Source organism: Hippocampus zosterae, chromosome 10, assembly GCF_025434085.1.
Source record: "Hippocampus zosterae strain Florida chromosome 10, ASM2543408v3, whole genome shotgun sequence".
Classification (NCBI taxonomy): Eukaryota; Metazoa; Chordata; class Actinopteri; order Syngnathiformes; family Syngnathidae; genus Hippocampus; species Hippocampus zosterae.
The window spans coordinates 19,055,621-19,074,225 of record NC_067460.1 but is presented as its reverse complement, the minus strand read 5'-3'; the positions used below and the strand labels follow the sequence as shown (position 1 = coordinate 19,074,225).

General features: G+C 42.5%; 1 protein-coding gene across 2 annotated transcripts; it reads right to left on the bottom strand.

Moving 5' to 3' along the window:
* Positions 1-1,562: 1,562 nt before the first annotated feature.
* si:ch211-136a13.1 (HHIP-like protein 1) lies at positions 1,563-18,222 on the bottom strand. Of its 2 annotated transcripts, none has more exons than XM_052077741.1 (14): positions 16,963-18,222; positions 12,737-13,001; positions 12,158-12,437; positions 11,708-11,833; positions 11,449-11,592; positions 9,657-9,769; positions 9,364-9,504; positions 8,246-8,320; positions 7,466-7,592; positions 7,219-7,364; positions 6,711-6,792; positions 6,291-6,373; positions 5,406-5,639; positions 1,563-3,087 (listed from the first exon to the last, which is right to left on the bottom strand). In XM_052077741.1, exons 1-14 carry the CDS (start codon positions 17,272-17,274, stop codon positions 2,327-2,329), a joined length of 2,889 nt encoding a protein of 962 aa, XP_051933701.1. In that variant the 5' UTR covers positions 17,275-18,222; the 3' UTR covers positions 1,563-2,326. The 2 variants fall into 2 exon arrangements, 1 of the variants encoding a protein (XP_051933701.1); XR_007964281.1 differs by lacking the exon at positions 1,563-3,087 and adding an exon at positions 3,744-4,122 and having other exon boundaries at positions 4,789-5,639.
* Between the last annotated feature and the right edge of the window lie 383 nt (positions 18,223-18,605).

Below are 18,605 nucleotides of genomic sequence, written 5' to 3'. Positions count from 1 at the left end.
CCCTGTGGCAACCAACATCCATAATGAAAGAAGCTTCTCTGCAGCGTGAGACCACAAATCACTGAAAGAATACACTGATGTGTACATGTACATGTAGAGCGCCATCATATAACACACACGTGCACAAATACATACTATATGTTCATTCTACAGTACATTCAAAATGGAAATAATGTTTGGCAAAGATTGATGAAATCATTGAACAATTAAGTATTAGCCCCATTTGGGTTCTCTGACCATAAAGTGTGTGTGCCTATGTTTACGGTATGTGTGCATGTGCATGAGTGCTTTTGTATATTTGCTAGAAATGTGTATTTCCATGTGTTTGTTCCAACACTCCCACTAGCCTCAAGCATCACACAATACTACCATCTGTGCAGCCAGTCAACCAGTGTGTGTGTGAGTGTGTGTGCGCGCGCGAACATTTGTGAGGATGCAAGGGGGGTTGTTCAGGTTTAATCTAATTTGTATGAGCAAAGGATGATTGATCACCCTCTCGCAATCAGGTGGTTCGCTTTAAAGTGTAGTGGATGTAAAAGAAGAAGTGTACAGTGCATATCAATGTTCGAATGTAAGCTTTTATGTGGCGAGCAAAAACCTTTTTTATTTTATTTTATTTTGCTTTTTTTTTTTTTTTTTGCACCATGAATGGGTCCTATAAAATGCACATTATTGAAAAAATAATCTTTTCGAGGAAGGACCTCCTGATAATATTGTCGTGTGGACGCTTGATGTGACCACAAATTCTGACATGAATTTCATTGGTTTTATCTTTGTTGTTGTTGTTTGTAAATACTGTAACTAGCAAGCCAGCTAACGTACTGTAGGTAATAACACTGTAATTAGTCTTAGCACGTGGGCTCTATTGTTCTCATGATAGTTTTTTCCAAAAGCGAGGAAAAAAGCGATTCATAGCTGCTTTACAGATGACACTTGTGATAATAATAACAATGGCTGTAATTACTCTTGTTACTCTTTTTTTTCCACCATCCATGCGCTATTAACTATTAACTACCTGCTGGAGTTATTCAATGCAACATTGGCATGCACGAACTGCACATATGGGAGGACAACGGCTGGAAAATTAAGTATACAATCAAATGCGTGCGCCTCTGTGCATATTCATTCACAGAACAAATTGCCAAGTAGCAATTTGGGTCAGTACACAATCATGCAGTTACAGATGACTATTCAGTCTTGTGGCTCTCCCATGCGTTGCTGTCTGGGATTGCAGCATTTTTTCTCCAAGTCAAATTGGCTCATGGGGAGTGTATACTCAATGTAATCAATATATTTAGTGAGTCCAAGTGGAATGTAGTCTAACATCTGCTTTACTATGGAAAATGAAGAGGGCATGTTGAAACGAAGCAATTGGCTCAGTAGAACTTTATAAGCAGCTTTTATATTGAATCATCTCGTTATATAGTGCAAGTGGTCATGATTTTACTGCAGGTGTGTGTGATGCTAGCTCATAAAGGATTTTTTTTAAATGCATGAATGGCCAGGGCAGGGTTTGCAAACTCTCATCCTGTTTTAGAATAAACAAGAAAGAGAAACTGGGATACATTTTGCAGTAATCTTTATTAACATCAAAAGCACTCTTAGATCAGAGTAGAAATTACATTCAAGATACAGAATGTCCCGCATTTTCCTTTTCATTGAATTTTGTGTCTTACATTCATTACAATAGAACATCCGATCACAGAAAAAAGAACCGCTGAAAAGCGCTCGTCCCTCACAGTGCAGAGGTCGTGGGTTCGAATCCAGCCCCGGCCTTCTTGTGCTTTGTTTGCATGTTCTCAACGTGCCTGCGTGGGTTTTCTCCGGGTACTCCGGTTTCCTCCCACATTCCAAAAACATGGTAAATTGATTGAATGCTCTAAATTGTCCCTTGGTGTGATTGTGAGTTTGAATGGTTGTTCATCAATGTGTGCCCTGCGATTGGCTGGCAACCAGTTCAGGGTGTCCCCCCCGCCTACTGCCCGAAGACACCAGGGATATGCTCCAGCACGTCCCGCGACCCTCGTGAGCTGAAGCGGATCAGAAACTGGATGGACGGTTTCTCAACTTGTGATCTGATAGTGGTGGTATTCAGAGGTGGATTCAGTCGGCTAAGCCCCCACTGATGGCCCAGGCAGATGCCTGGCCCGCCAGTTTTCAACACGGGGTGTCAAGTATGCAACTACTTCAAAAGACTCTTTCAAGAATGTGGATTGGTTGTAAGAACAAATATAATATTCATCTGACAGCTTCAAAGCAGTTTGGAACCGCTGTAGTCCAGTATATCTACAGTGCTATTCTGCGGTCGCCGGTCTCCGCATTCAGGCTAACCACAAATCACCCCCACATCTTCTGCGTGCGAACAGTTGTGCTTCCCAACTCTGGATCGCTTGCACTCAAGCAGCGACCTCTCGTCCCCCTCACATTCCACGTCATCCAAGTAGATCCTGACGCTGCGATCCGCCTGGCCCAGAACGGCCCTCTTCAAAATAGTGAGTGCAGTCCTGAAGCCGAGCTGTCGACACACGACTGTCCCTGCCTTGGTGGAGAAAAGGTCGTCGCACACCGTCCCCCACTCTCCACGGATAAAGATCTCAACTCGGCCTCGGTCCGATAGACCATCCGTACTGACCAGACGAACGGAGCCAACGCGCATCCTTCCGCCTCCTCTTACTCTTTTGTAACTGTAACCTCTGCCACCTTCTCTGGGCCTCTTATTCACCTGGTTACCTTCATCCCCCTCCGTATTGTCCGTCTTGTCTCCTAACCCGAGCTTCTCCTCCTGTGTTTTTGTTGGAGTGGTATTTATCACGGGTCTCTGAGGCTTATAAAATGTGGGCTTCGGGCTCCAGTATGATGGCCGCGGGGTTGTCCACCTCCTTGGATGTTCAGGATAACGTGCAGTTGTCACAGCCTTGTAGGTTTGCTTTTTGGACGGAGGAGGAGGAGGTGGAGGTGGTGGGAAGGTTAATGGTCGGGAAGCGGCAGTGGGATGGGGTGGAGGGGGTCTCATGTGTCTCCTTGTTAAAGTTGCGGTTGGGGTTTGAGTCCGAAAGGAGGCTGCAGTGTAGACAGCCGAGCGATAACCTGAGGGAGAGACAGAGTCACCCTCTTTATTTTAATATTGGTAGTTTAGAAAAACACACTCGATTACTGACGCGCCTCACCGAAGCAATACGACGTAGCATAGCCGAAGAAAATACGTAAACACAGAGACACACAAGGATCAATGTCCAAACTGAAGCTGATGCAGAAATATTTATTCCAAATAAATAATGCCGGTAGACCTGATTTAAATTAAAGTCGTGCAATCTTCAACATAAATAGGGCGTATACAGTGTCCTTGAGACTCGTGTACCAGCCAAAGGTCAGCACACGGTTAAGAGGCGTTTACACTGCAACTGAATCGAAAGACAGCAAAACCGAGAGTACATCTGCAGTACATCCACTAGATCGCCTGCCTTGAAAATGACAACACTAGAAAAGAATGCAGTTGAACATCAGAATATTTCTGACTCATTCATGCTAATATTGAATGATGAAAATACAAGCAATATCTGCTCTTTAGCAGAATTACATGCCTGTGATTGGGATGGTGAGTTTTGTGCAAAGTGAATTCAGGGATTTGCTACTGGCGCAGCGATGGAATTAGATTGACTAGTTGAGTGGGATGTGGTTTAGGGGCATTCAGTGGACACGCCCACAGTACCTGAGAGCTGAAAGAACAGCTTCTGTTTTCAAGATTTTGAAGCCTCAATTTATATGCTTGATGATTTTTTATTTATTTTTTAAGCATTCAAAATAAGTCGAGCGGCACGGTGGATAACATGGTTAGCACATCCGCCTCAGAGTGCAGAAGTCGTGGGTTTGTACCCGGCCTTCCTGTGTGGAGTTTGCATGTTCTCCCTGGGCCTGCCCTGGGTTTTTTCTGGGTATTCCGGGTTCCTCCCACATTCTAAAATCATTCATGGCAGGTTGACTGAACGCTCTAAACCGTCCATCGATGTGATTGCGATTGGGAATGTTTGTTTGTCCAATTGTGCCCCGTGATTGGCTGTGATTGGTGTACCGTGCCTCCTGCCCGAAGACAGCTGGGGTGGGCGTATAGCGGGGGTATGCAAACTCAAACTACGGCCCGTTGGTCTTTTTAATCCGGCCCGCCGAAGATGCACAATTAAGGTTTGAGTGCATTCATTTCGTTTGGACTTGTAATGACAGGTATTTCAACACCAGGTGGCACAGTTAGTTGCAGAGGAGGGGAAGACGAAGAAAGAGGGGGAGAGTAATGACCATGGAAGGGAAAGTGATATGTATCTGATTAAATGAAGTGGGTAACAAAGTACAAAACATTCAGGATACGCCTGAAGTCAGAAAAACTCAAATCTAGGAGACTGAAAAACAAGGAAGCGATTCTTACTCCATCCGATTCTGGCAATTTCCATGCTCAGAGTGAATTGCTTGTGGCTCGAGTAAATGAACATTTCCTAGAACGGTTTGATTGTTATCATGTTAAAAACTTTCCGCAAACTGGACCGGTAATAAGAGTCGGAGAGCAGTCAAATGTGTATAGCGTGAACAACAGGGGGCTCAGTACACATCCTTGAGGAGAACCGGTGCTGAGTGTGATGGTGGAGGAGAATGTTTCATTATTACTGGCATACAAAGATTATTATTATTTTCTATTTCTATTTCTAACTTTTGGACCAGCCCTCCACAATATTTTCTGCTTCTCATTTGGCCCCCCCGGGAAAATAATTGACCACCCCTGGTGTATAGCATGTCCGCAACCCTTGTGAGGATATGATGTTTGGAAAATGAATGGAAATCAATCAGGCTTGTAAAGAACATTCTTTGCTGCAGCATGTCGAATTTAGAGACATCAATTTAACGGAAAGAAATATAAGTCATTAAATTATATGTAAAACATGAAGAACTTCAGTTCTTATGTTATTTTAGAACATATGTTTAAGATTCTGTGCAATATGAACCATGTGTCTGATATTCTTGATCAGATTTGAGTCTTGAGAATTTTAAATCTACCCCAAATCACATCCAATCACAAATAAAAAGTAGAAATTTAAATTTCCCCAAAATATGTATATCATCGAAAGAAAATCGTGAGAAAAACTCCCAAACTATTCCTATTAATTCATCATTCACTTTTTAAATATATCTCGAGATTGGGCTTCTGAGATTTTTTTTTTCCTTCTTTCAATTCTTTGTTAGCGAGACAGATCGCAGCTGGTTGAAATCGCGGAGCTAATATCTCAAAATGTAAAGTAAATTTAGAGTGGTGCAGAAGAAAATGCCCAGTGTGACCCTGATGTGCGCGGCTTGACTGGTGGATTGAAAGTTGGTCCTAACAATGGATTTATTTTGGTAGACGGCTGTACCGGTAAGCCTACCGGTGGGTGTAGCTTTGATGAAGGTGGTGCGGGCCATTGTCGATGGCGTTGTTCTTATTCTTGGTGGAGGCGTCTGTTTTTTTCTCGAAGGTGCAGTTGGTGGTGGGTGTGAGGCTTTTCTTGTTCTTGATGACAGTGTTGTAGTTTTTCTTATTGTTTTGCTTGTTGGTGGTATTTTCCTTCTGGTTGTCGTGGGCGCAGGTGTTGTCGTTGGTTTCTTATCGATCACAAATTCTGCCGAAAAGAAAAGCAATAATGCGTGACACAGTTATCGACCGGGGCGGTACAATACACTTTTATACTATGATGGATTGATGAGTAACCAACTTTGCTTATTAAGTTCTTTCAATGAGTTTCCACTTTGATGTGCAGTACATTTCTGTGCACGTCAGTTTGGCACGTTGCAATTCAAAAAATGGACGGCAAAGTACCTAGCATTGACTTCCAACCAGCTTTGCTTTGCAACCAATACCAAACTGAAGGGAAAATGGGACGTTTCTCATTCAACCTGAAACAAATACTGGAACCCTCAGTCAAGTTCAGTCAAATCAAAAAGTAGCGCTCTGTTAAAACTATGAATTTTAGACAAAATAGGTCGGTTAAAATAAAAAGCAAGAAAGGGGTTGATGGGCGGAGCATATGCGAGTGTTGCATAGGTGTCAAACTCAGGTCCTGGAAGGCCGCTGTGCTGCATGTTTTCCAAGTCTCCCTGTTGCACCACACCTGATTCAAATGAACAGGTGCAATGTCAAGCTTCCACAGAGCTTGCTGATGATCTGATCATTTGAATTAGGTGTGTTGCAACAGCGAGACTTGGAAAACATGCAGGACAGCGGCCCACCAGGACCTGAGTTTGCCCCTTATGGTGTTGTAAGTTTAGTTTACCTGTTTTAGGATGGAAGTGAAAAAGTTTCCCCTTGATCTTTACTGGGGAGGGCTTTATGGCACATCTACCTGGAGCTGCTCGCCTATGAAAAAGAAAAAGAAAATTATTTAATGTATTCTTTTTTTTTGCTTCTAGTGTGTGTGTGTTTTTTTTAAATTGTATTATTAGAGTCAGTGTGATTAAAACTGTCACTGAAGCTCACAAAATAGCGGATTTTTTGTTGGTTTGTTTTGTTTCTTGTTTGAAGCACATATTGAAGCTGAAAAACAGCAGACATTTTATTTTGACCACCCCAAACAGGGAGTTATCGTTATATGCACTAAATGTGGTCCGCTCATCCTCACATCTGATCTCTTGATGAGACATACAACAGCAACAAATGCCTGAAAGTGGAATGGAAGGTGTGCGACAGTGCTCACTTGGAGGGATCCACTATTTTATAGATAATTCCTGCTCTGGCTGTTGCACTTGGGGCACCGGTGGCAAGAAAGTACAATTCACCTTCAGGGACAGAAAAGAGGGAGACAAAAGAAAAAGTGATCAAACATTCCAAGACAAAAAAAAGGAAATTCAACACTCAAATGTATTTACTGTTTGTGTCCATGCAGGTGTGAGATCATTTTTTCATTCATCCACTTTATACATTGAACAAAAATGAAAGAAACCAAATGAGCAGTGGTATTACTTCAATATAAAACAAAAAGTCCTTCAAGATTAAGACCATTAGTCGTGTTGGGGAGAACGTTGATGGGAACGTTTTATTCCTGTTATGTTGTGGATGGGGCCAAATGACATTGCTTTCTCGGGCTGAGGAATAATGACAATTCTCCTTCATTTTTTAATCTTGAGTAGACCCGCGCTCCACAATTAATAACCGGAAACTAATTTAGGTACATCCTCATGGTATCCGAGAGAAGGAGTTCTTACCCGCCTCATCCTCTGCAAATGAAATGATGTATTTATAGTAGCTGTTGATGAGTTTGGGGAATCTGCAGGTCTGGTCTCTTCCCATACAAATTTCATTGTACTGCCATTCACCCGTCATCACATTCTCCTTCAAGGACATCAGGCGCCTGGGAAGCAATGAACATATTTTATTCATTAAACGCACACATTCAAATAGCTTTAATCCAAAGCCTGCAGAGAAATGTGGAAGCGCGTCAGAAGTGCGCACCCGCTCATGAAGTCTCCAAAGATGTAGAGTCCATTCAGGTTGGGCATCTGGCAACCTCTGTAGATGTAACCCCCCGTCACTGATTTGCCCAATTTATGGGGGTAGGCAAAGATAGGCAAGATGTCATCTGTGTAACATAAAACACATCTGTCTTTAGAGAGAAGTCTTTGAATAGCGACTAAATGTATTCATTGACACACGAAGAGCAAAATATTTGCTTATAATGAATAGTCATATTTAATTGTGGACCTTGTTAACATTATCCATCATTTGTTCGTTATATAGTTTATCTATACGTCAATTTTCTAGCCACTTGCCCTCATTCTGTTGCCGATATTGAGTGAGAGGAGGAGTACACTCAGGATTGGCCGCTATTTATTCGCAGGGCACGTAAAGACAACCACACACACTCAGATTGTCACCCAAGGACAATTTAGATGATTTATTTAACCTAAAACGCGTATTTTGGGGAATGTAAGAGGAAACCCACTCAAGGGCAGGGAGAACTGTGCTGACCTTCATCGTTTGGAATTTTAAATAAACAGAATCTTCCAGATTAGGTTTCGATATTGCAATGTGTAAATATTCATAACAGGTCAGTAGGATCTATTTTTTTTCTTGCATTGTAAGGGAATGGAATAACTTTTCGTGCAACTAGCACATGCAACAGCATTGATAACATGAATACATTTTACACCCTGCAATGGAAAACCTCCCAGTGGATTGCAGCAGCTTTCTGCACAGCATAAAAAAAAAAGAAATCAAATCAAATCGCCTCACCCAGCGATGAGTTACGACAGAGTTTGCGATCGTAGCAGCTGAAGCCTTCTTTTGCCCTCCATCCATAGTTGCCTCCTTAAAACACATGGCATCGTTAATGGAACACCTTCTGTCAAACTGCATTTCTTTTCCCCATTGCGGGACAAATAAAGGATATAGGATATCTTAATTCCTTCATAATGAAAAAAAAACTGCCTCATATCGTTGATGCATTTCTATGAATATAAAACGGAACTTTTTGCGCAGTTGGTATTCTCCTTTTTCAACAGTGCTTCTTGCCATTATATGTTATGCCGTTTGGAATGCCCGTTTATTTTTCCATTTGTGAAGACCACACATTTATGGAATGAGGGGTACATCATAGAAGGGTCATTGTACCCATATATCATGACACAGTACTACCAGGTGACTGAATATATGATGATGTTGTCAGCCAGCATCTCCATCATCATCATCATCGGAATCGACAGGGCTGTGCGGTTTGTGCTCGAGTGACCAACCCCAAAATCTCCACGCAAGAGTGTGTGACCAGGCGAGTAACCACCATGAGGAAGAAGTGCCGGTTGTTATCGCGGTCTTCATCATTCACTTGAAACTAAACCGGCTATACTAAAAGTATGGAATATATTGAAAAGCAGCATTCTTACAACAGAGATGTACTGAAAACTTACATGAGCACTCTCATACATTATTAATCAAGCATAACATTCAACCACTAGATCAATTTTTTTTCCTGTTCAGCAAATAATGATAATTTGACATTGATCGAGAAATAATAATGTGCTTGATCCGAATATTTCGTCTGCTTGTAAAACAAGACATCTAAATTTAATGGTAAAAGTAATAATGCCAGCATTAAAATTTACCCCCGAATATCATTTTGGAGAGCTTCTACAACATTGAAGGAATGTGAAGAGGAGCGCTTGGGGAGCACGAAAAGAATTCCACATAAGTGGATCACTATTTCTGGAATAAAATGCCCTATTGTTGTTGATTTGGAGCAGCTGTGGAAAAAAAACTCATTTACTCGGTCTGATGGTCTGACAAATAGAATACGTAAGCGCTTTCTTACAAAGAGCAATAGTTTGGATAACAATGGGACAATCATTTCAATGTACCTTTGAGAATGAGGTCGATTTCTTCATATTTGTTCTGGCCGACATCGCCACAAAACATCCTGCCTCGGCCAAAGCCTGTCTTCGGGTCTCCGCGGTCAATGGAGCAACGCCACATGTTGCGCACGCCGTAAGCATAAATCTCTGCAAGGGGACGTTTATGCATACAAATGAACAGGGCGGACAAGTGAATGCAAATGGACTAAAACCTCGATATCATTTCAGGAGTAAATAGACATTGTCAAATTAATTCACACAATATTTGTAGCATGACGATAGGACTGCCACGCATGTACCTGGGAGGCTCCCCTTCTCTCCCAGAAATGGGTTGTCTGAAGGGACGCTGTAGGGCGCACCATCATCATTGTCGTTAATATCAACACGTAGCACCTTGCCGAGGAGGGTTGACCTACGAAAGCAGAGTAGAACTGTAAGACTTCGAAGAACATGGAGAATGTGTCTTCATGGCGTTTTTATTTTCGACTTGAACGAAGTGTGTTCGCCATCCTTTGGCTTGAACCACCCGGCAACGGTCAACCCGGTCAAACTGAAACATCTCTTGGGATTGGATTCTCAAATTTCAATTTCGATGCACTGCAGCAAACGCTTCTAAAAGCCTTTTCTCTCTCCCGACGCTCCTCTCCTCACCACCTTCCAAATTCCAAAGTGTGGCAGCCCGCAATGTGTCGTGTCAATATTAGATTTGGCCAAGTGTACCCTGCTTCATTCCCCACTGAGTTAAACTGCATGTCAACACAACCACTCAGACAGTTAAACTGTAGCTTTCTGGAGAGGCGGTTTCACTTTGCAATCACTGAACCACAAAAAGAAGTTCATTAGACTGAGATTAGTAACACAGGCGATTATACGGTATGAAGATGTAATATGTATGTGTGTATGATTATTTCAAACTATGTACCGGTAGTTTTTTTGGTTGCTATTTATGATGCGACACTGATGTGTCATTCATTTTCTATTATCCTCACGGGGGTCGTGGGCATGATGAAGCCGATCCCAGCTAACTTCGGGTAGTAGGTGGAGTGCACCCTGAACTGGTTGTCAGCCAATCGCAGTGTTTATGTGACATTATTCTTCAAATACGAGCAGATGAGTCACAGCCACATTGCCTGCTTTTGCCAGGCGTTGCTGTGGCTTGATCGGAGTAAATGATGACATCTAATAGCATTCATTGGTTTTTAAATTGCATACTGCATCATATGAAAAAACACCCAGAGGAAATATAGTCCATTATTGAATAGGTAATGATTTGACCAGATTCCAGAGGTGAGTTACAATGTTTATGAACACAGGGCAGGCAATTATGTCTGCACTCATTTTTCTAAATCCATTTCAAATGAGATCGGGGACCCTACTTTTTTTTGCCCAGTACAAGTCCAGCACAAAGTGAGGTCTAACTGTGGAAATTAGTGGTGTTTCATTTCTTTTGCTATTTTCGTAGGGGGAAAAGGGCATTTGCGCCGTTATGGGGATGCACGCAGCTGGTTTGTTTCACGACCAATGGAAGTCACTCCTCTTGTTCCCTTTAAAAATCAGAACGGAAAAGTCACGCGGTCTAGATCCGTGATCCCCAACCTTTTTTGCTACTCGTTTTTACAACCTTACATGCTACTCGTGGACCAGCAACCATTTTTTCATTGCTTTTAAATTGGCAGCTTTAAAGCACTGGTACAGACAACAAAAATCATTTATAGAGTAATTAAACTTTTTATGAACAGATTTTTTTGTTTATTAATTTCAAACGGTGTTGTTCTATTGTACAACAAATGTAGAATAAAATAAAATAACTCCCTGAACTTTTAAGAAATGGGCCAATCAGGCCTTATCGTATAACATAATAATACTTAAGGTATTCTACATACTGTACATAGCACCCAAGTAGCAATGATGCTAGCTACTTGTTCAAATGATTCAGCAGATTTCTTGTATTGTATTTTGATCAAAACAATTACATGAACGTAATTATAATATATACAGTATATGAAATATGTGGTACTATTAAGTATCACTAATGCAGAGAGATTTTTCTCCACACACATGCGTGAGACACAACGATTTGATAATACTCACTTGTTCTGCGAGTTGCCAAATTTTCCAAAGGGGTCCCCAGCTCGACCACCATCTCCAATGAAGATATACAAATATCCGTCATGGCCAAACAAAAGCTGCCCCCCATTATGATTGGACGCTGGTTCTACCAGCTCTAGGATGGTTCTACAGTTCGTGGGCGAAAACAAGAACATGAGCTCGATTCATAAATTGTGCATGTGCAGATTGCACTCAGTGTAGAAATATTACCCCAAAGTGATGTAGGACCTCCCCCCCTCACCTCTCTGAGTTGTGGTCAAGTTGGTTGTCATCATGTGCCGACAGTGTGAACTCGCTGATACGTATCCTTTCCGACCTCTTGACAGACACCGAGTAGTAAACATAAGCTTTTCTAACCGTAGTGAACCTGCAGGTAAGTAGGATACGCAGTTAAACACTTGAGGATTTAATTTTTCTAATGGAAACTTGACAGATTAACATTGAGATGTGTGTAACAACTTTGGGATGAACTAGGGCTAGAGATTTTGTCATTCAGGCCCCCTATTCCCAACGTCGGAGCCCGCTGACTTAATACAAAAGGTCTTCTTGATGAATGGGCAAAAATAGCCACAGATTTTGGGCAGAAAGTCGCCCGAGATGTGAGGAATTTGTTTTAGTGTGAACAGCCCCCATATTTTCTTAAATGTTCATAGCTTGAAAGGTGTGCAGAAAAAAAATGGAGTGAACTAACCTCGGATGCAGGGCTATGCACAGGAATCCTCTCTCATCTCCAGCCCAAGGTGACGTCAGCACAGCTTGAGTGAGGTTGAGGAACGGACGATCGATCCTGGAGCCGTTAGGCAGATAGACCCACACGTAGCCCAGCTGCTCGGCCACGAAGAAACGATGTGTTCCGTCATCCGCGTGGATCATAGCCACCGGGTTCCGGAGCCCGTTTGCAACTTCCTGCAAACATATCTCTAGACAGCCCTCGGTGTCCTCTCGAACGGATCCCAGATTAGCATTTAGTTCTGCAGATGGGCCACAAGAGCGTCAAGCTAACAACGTGAGCATATTACAAAGATATTTTGAGCAATTATTATTGAAACACTTCCGCTTTGAAGGCTGATTGCTAGCACACATGATTTTGACTATGAATTTTTTTTTCTTTTCCATCCTGGAACATAACTCTATTTTTCTTTGTTAGGAGACCGAATCCTTTTGATTTGCCGTCTTTTGTGATTACATTACAGGGACATGACAAGATTCTTTTCTGACAAATTCTCATGCGCGTCTGATTGTAACTGCGTGTCCGTTTGTGTCGACATACCTGCATTTGTCAAAACATTAGGGTAGCAGTACTGTTTGTCCTTTAGCTCCAGAAATTCACAGAAGAGTCTGTGATCTTCCTCGAGTGTGGCGGTCAGATTTGCATACTGTCCTGGGCTGCCCTGGTCCTCCAGGAGGAGACTCAACGTGTATCGACACTGGTTCCAGTAGTCATTGCAATAGTTGCTACACAGTCCAGGCAAAATGCGCATGGGTGTGTTTGCATCCTCTGCATCGTACAGGTGGGCGGCATATGGGGAACACTCCTGCAGAGGGTTAGAAATTTCAACAATGACATGGCAATTTGAAAATACATTTCCCCACGGTAATGTTGTTCAATTCTTTTCAAACGCTATAATTATAGCACGAGACAAACGAAACTGGGAATCCTGAAATTTGGGAAACATACTGAGATATCCCGCATTCACAAGAATAAAAGTACACAGTTCTGGTAATGATTGTGTTTTTTCAGTGCTTTCAATTTAACGGTATGGGTCATCTATATGCCAAAAACAAATAATTTAGAAATTCATCAATGAGCATAATGTATTTTTAGCAGCTCACTTTTCAGTTCACTTTGTGATGTCATCAGCTTGCATCAGAAAACTTGGCTTCATGCCAAGACAATGGATGAATAAGCGACCTTCTTATGCTATTTATATTAAATCATGCAAACAGAACACTGCAAACAGCTGTGGCAGAGAAATACCTAAATGTTGATTTTTTTTTTATGTTTTCTTTCCACTCGACTGAGCGAGGACCAAAAAAAGCTTTTAAAAATTTAGAGCATCAGCGACATTTTTGTGCCTTAATGTCAACGATAATTTCCTTCGTTCTCTCATGGGGGGAAAAAAAGAGATCATTGCGCTGTTTTGGCAATCTGGGTGCCTTTGTTCAGGCTTAATAAATAAGCACTGCAGTCACGAGTAGATTTGACAATATACCCTAATTGATCTCTGGAGTGAACGTGAGTAACGTACATAAATAGACGACGTGCGTGTTTATTTCCCTGCAGCTGCCTCACCAACGTCCAGCCAAGTCTTTGGTTGGTGTGTGTGTGTGTGTGTGTTTGCGCTTGTGTACGTAGCATGTTATAAATGGATACAAGACAAGGTTCAGCCGGTTATTAAGTCAAAACCGCTCTCTCGACCACACCCAAAATGGTGAACTAAAGGCACGCGGAGACACAAAATCCAAACCGTGGTGTGGTTGTTTGTGGCTGTGAATCGGACTTGCCTCTCTGACAAGAAAAGAACAGATTTCACGGTCGTTGTTCTTGATTGATGACACTTTTGATAAAGTGCGTCGTCATATTTATTAGCTCATGGAAAATCAAGACTATCTTCTGATTGTATTTACCACCTCGGTTTTATTTTTGCATGAAGAAATGAAATAGGTTGAATCGTTTGTTTTGATTATTTTGGGGTTCGGGGTTGGTCATTTTTATTGAATTTTTTTAGAGAGAGTGAGCATAACACATCACAGTTTTGTGTGGATCATATTTACAAATAATGTTTTTCGATTTGGAGATTTTAAGAGAACTTATGATGTCACACGAGCCAACAATTGAGTAAGAGGACTGTTTGACACTCAAGCAACTTCACTGAAACTGCGTCCATCTATTCGGCCATGCTAAATAAAACACAGAAGCAGGAAATGGACAAGTGACACAACCGTAATCATCCAAACGGAGAATAGTTTGATTACAAGCCTCATAAAGCTGTGTTGTGAATCCAGCTCATGGAAGAAGGAATAAAACCGTCTACTTAAAATTCTTCTGTTTACCGAAGCTATATAAACAGAACTATTTTCGTATATTGTGCGTGCTATTGAAAAATGAAAAGGAAAAGTCTATGTGCTTGAGTCACTCCGCTACTGTTGTCGGATGTCGGTCAGGCATGTGTGAAGCGCCGGCTTGACTGCAACGGAAAACGTGATGTGAACGTCAACGTGTACCATTGGCATATGGATGAACATTACAAATCAAAGATGGGAGCGCACGCGGTAACTCTTCAATGCTAAGTGAATGCAACCATCATTTCGATTGCAGGTTTGGTGGTTTTAAACACAAACGCACGCCCACGGAGATCCGACCGCAATCGAAAGCTTCTCGTTCCGTTTTTATCAACATCATTGCATCCCCTGTGCAATGCATTTCTTATCTCATTGAAAATCTTTTCTTTGATTTCTTTATCCCTCATGGAGGAAATTGAAATATCCTGTCCCCCTGGCCAGAAGAGGATGTGGATGTTTGTTTGGTTCATGAAGTTTGTGAGGGGGGACAGGGGGGGGGGGTCTCTCACTCTCACTGATATCAGTGCCAGGAGGCTCCCACAGTGTCCCTTTGAACAGGGACGGACTCTCAGTGGAGTGCCTTCATCAAAAGAATTGTATCCGGGAAGTGGTCAAACTTTTACTCAGTGGGGGTGGGGGGGGGGTCTCCATCAATAAGTGACAAAAACTTTTTGAGAAAAAAATAACGACCAGCATGCCATTAATTTGCGCGGCCTTTTTTTCAAGCTCCACCAAGCTAACGGTTAAATCACTCCAAAAGCACAGTGCCGCTTTCAGAGCACCTCTGCAGACTATAATTACCATCGTGTTCCAAACCTGTACTTAAAAGAGTCGGAGGGTTCGTCATTGTTTTAACATCGTGCACTTTTTGTTTTCTATGTTAAGTCAAAACATAGCCAAAAGTTGTAAAAATATCACGGTTAAGGGTAAAGTATGGAGACTTAATGGAGACTTCTTTTTTCTTCCTTTTTTCTTTTCTGATTGATATAAAAATGATTTAGTAGATATCAACACATAACGGGGTAGGACTAGATAAGTTTTTTACTTTTTCCTACTTCCTTGAACATAATAACTGTGTTTAATGAAGACTGATTTCTTTCTTTTTACTTTATCGACCTTATTTTCTGTCAAATTATTACTCTATATGTTTTATGTTCAATAAACAAACTCGCAACATGAAGTCCTGTCGGGAGGTTTATGGGCCAGTCTTAAGCTGAGCTAGACAGCTTTTAATTCACACTTACGTGGTTAAGAGTTCGGAGTTGCACAACCAGGATTCGATTATGCAATCGGCAGTTTGGCGGCTCGCTGTGCCAGGAAGTGAGACGTGGGAGTTTGAGGGCGAGCAAGGAAAGCTCCGTGTTACTTTGAAGAACCACTCAGTCCAGAAAAGAGCCCGAAATATCGCCTCGGCGGAAATGGGCAGCTGTTTATTAGGAGTGCGAGTCCTCTGCGAGGAAAGTGCAGCAGACTGGTGCAGTGTGAGTCATTGTTTTGAAAATAGCTTTAATTGCTACTCATTCAGACCACGTCTGCTGCCTCTCAAGTTAAAGTCATGTGTATGTTGATGTGATCGTTCAGTCCTCTAATGGGAATGAACACACTCGAAAGTTCTTGACCAGCGTAATTTTCTCTTTCTTCTTTCTTCTTTCTACATACATACTTGCTGCTGGAGGCTGTAAATTTCCCCAGTGTGGGACGAATAAAGGATATCTTATCTTATCTTATCTTAATTCCGACGAACATTTGATACGGCGCTGAACAACGTGTATGACGCGGGGTTTCTTTCAGTAAAAAGTTCCATGAAACATTATTTAGCTCATTTGAAAGACGGTACATTGGTGAGTTTTGCTTTCTATTGCAATTGTGTCTAATTGACATTTATATTTTGAGCAACATGATAAGGGGCGGGACCATTGTGTCACGAATTTTTGTTTTTTTTTGTCAATTATACAGCATAATTTGGGGGCATGAAGAGTGATATCAATTTGGTCACAATGTTTAAATTCAAAGCAGCACAGTTCATTGGTTTGCAAGTCTGCCTCGCGGTTCTGAAGTTCGGAGTTGAAATCTCATCAACAGCCGCCATGAGTGAGCATGTTCTTCCTGCGCTTGTTTTAGTTTTCTGCCGGTTTCCTAAAAACACACTAGCCACTATCGTGCTCATAGGTGCAAATGTGCGTTGGTTGTCATCAATATGGACCCAGCTATTGACCAGTTCGGGGTGTGCCCCACTTTTGGCCCAAAGTCAACTGTGATAGGAACCATCTCACAAGCGAATGAGAACAACGTAGCAAAAGGATGGACGAGTAAACTTTTTTTTTTTTTTAACGACTATGACATGCTCATCGTGTGATGTTCAATGTCTCGTATTATTATAGAGTATAATCATCTATTCGGTAGTCAGAAATGACAATGTATCTTAACGCTCACCTGGCAGAGGATGCTGCGTATGTACCTTCCACAGGTGACGTAACCAGAATGATCAAAATGTTCCATGATGGAGTAAAACTTTGCCGACAGCTGATGATCCTTTTCGTCGTCACAGCATCCGAATTTGGCATACTCTTTGCAGAAGAGCAATGGCCTCTGGGGCTCAAACGGTGGCTTGTAATCCAAACACTGTGGATGACAGCCCCCCGACCCCGCTTGGGTGATCAGGAGAAGCACGGTAAGAAGGAGATGAGGCGGGAAGTCCCGTTGCGGGATCTGATGCAGGTTCAGGATGCATGTTAATAATGTCATTTTTTTTTAATGCAGTTCAGTAGGGTTTGATTTAACCTGCTGGTAATGTGGAAACTCAGCACAGCTTGTCAATGGTAAGTGTGAAGTTCGATGTAAATAAAATCATCAATGTAACGTGAACGGGCGTCATGAGAAATTAGACATATTTTAACACCGACTTTGAGGTTCGTTCAATTGACGACGGATTGTGAATCATTGATGTTCCTGGAGTTTTGTTTGTGAGCGTGTACATCAAACACGCTGACCACTCATCACACCTGTTTGCAAATTGTTTGGCGGCTCACTCCAGTTCAGTCTGAAAAATATCCCCGCATATCACACCTGCATGACAAGCTGTCAGAGAGTAATAAAGGAGTAATAAAAGAGTAATAAAAGAAATAGAGGGTGCAGTGATCCAGGTCCAGCGCTTTCTGCGATAATCTGCTGCGCATCAGCCCAGGTGATTTGTGGATGATGCCCCCCAAAGTCCTCAACGTGTCAATCACTGATCTTCTGTCAGTCAGTTCTCACGTCCGTCACATGACAAACCGCCCAAAACGAAAGCAGTCGCTTGATGCTGAGCAATCCTTACGAAAACAGCCTCATGGCAAAGATGCAATCCAGCCTCTTGGAAGAGGTGCAAACCGTGCAATGAAGGAATCGTCCGCCTGCTTCGGCCCAATGTCGCCTATTTGTCTGAAAAAAACGACGCGTCCTGTTTCCGTTTTCTCAGCGCGTGTGCTCGCTCGCTCCGGTGAACGGACAGCCTGCACGCAGACAGCACGGGAGGAAGAGAGGGAGAGAGAGAGAGAGAGAGAGAGAGGTCCTTTCATTCAGACATGCAGCGAGCCAGCCACACTGCAGCTGACTTGAGAGATCCTCCCTCTTTACGTCTTTTCTCCACCTCTATCCCTTTGCTCGCCTACAAAGACTCACGCATTCCTCCTCCAAGCATGTGGTCGATGTTGCCCTGAAGTTGCAACTTTCAACCCCCCCCCCCCCCCCTTTATTTCTACCCTCCTCAGCATTCCCAGACCTCCTCTCCTGTCTCTGTCATTTCCAGACAGACGCATTCACATGCGTGTGTGTGTGTGTGTTGGGGGGTTGTTGTCGGGCTGATGAATCAGAACGTGTCTTGGGAGTCGAGGCAAATGGAGTCTGGATGCATTAGTCGTGTGTTTTTATTGGGAGAGTGAGAGCCCTTTAGTTTCGCTCTTTACTGTCTGTTCTTCGGTAACTGCCGCCTGCCGCATCATTCGAATTGACGATATTGTCGTCGTTATGAGATGAGTTTTCATCACTCCCATACGTCATCCAACATGCTTACCGATTTGAGCTGGCGATCACCGTGA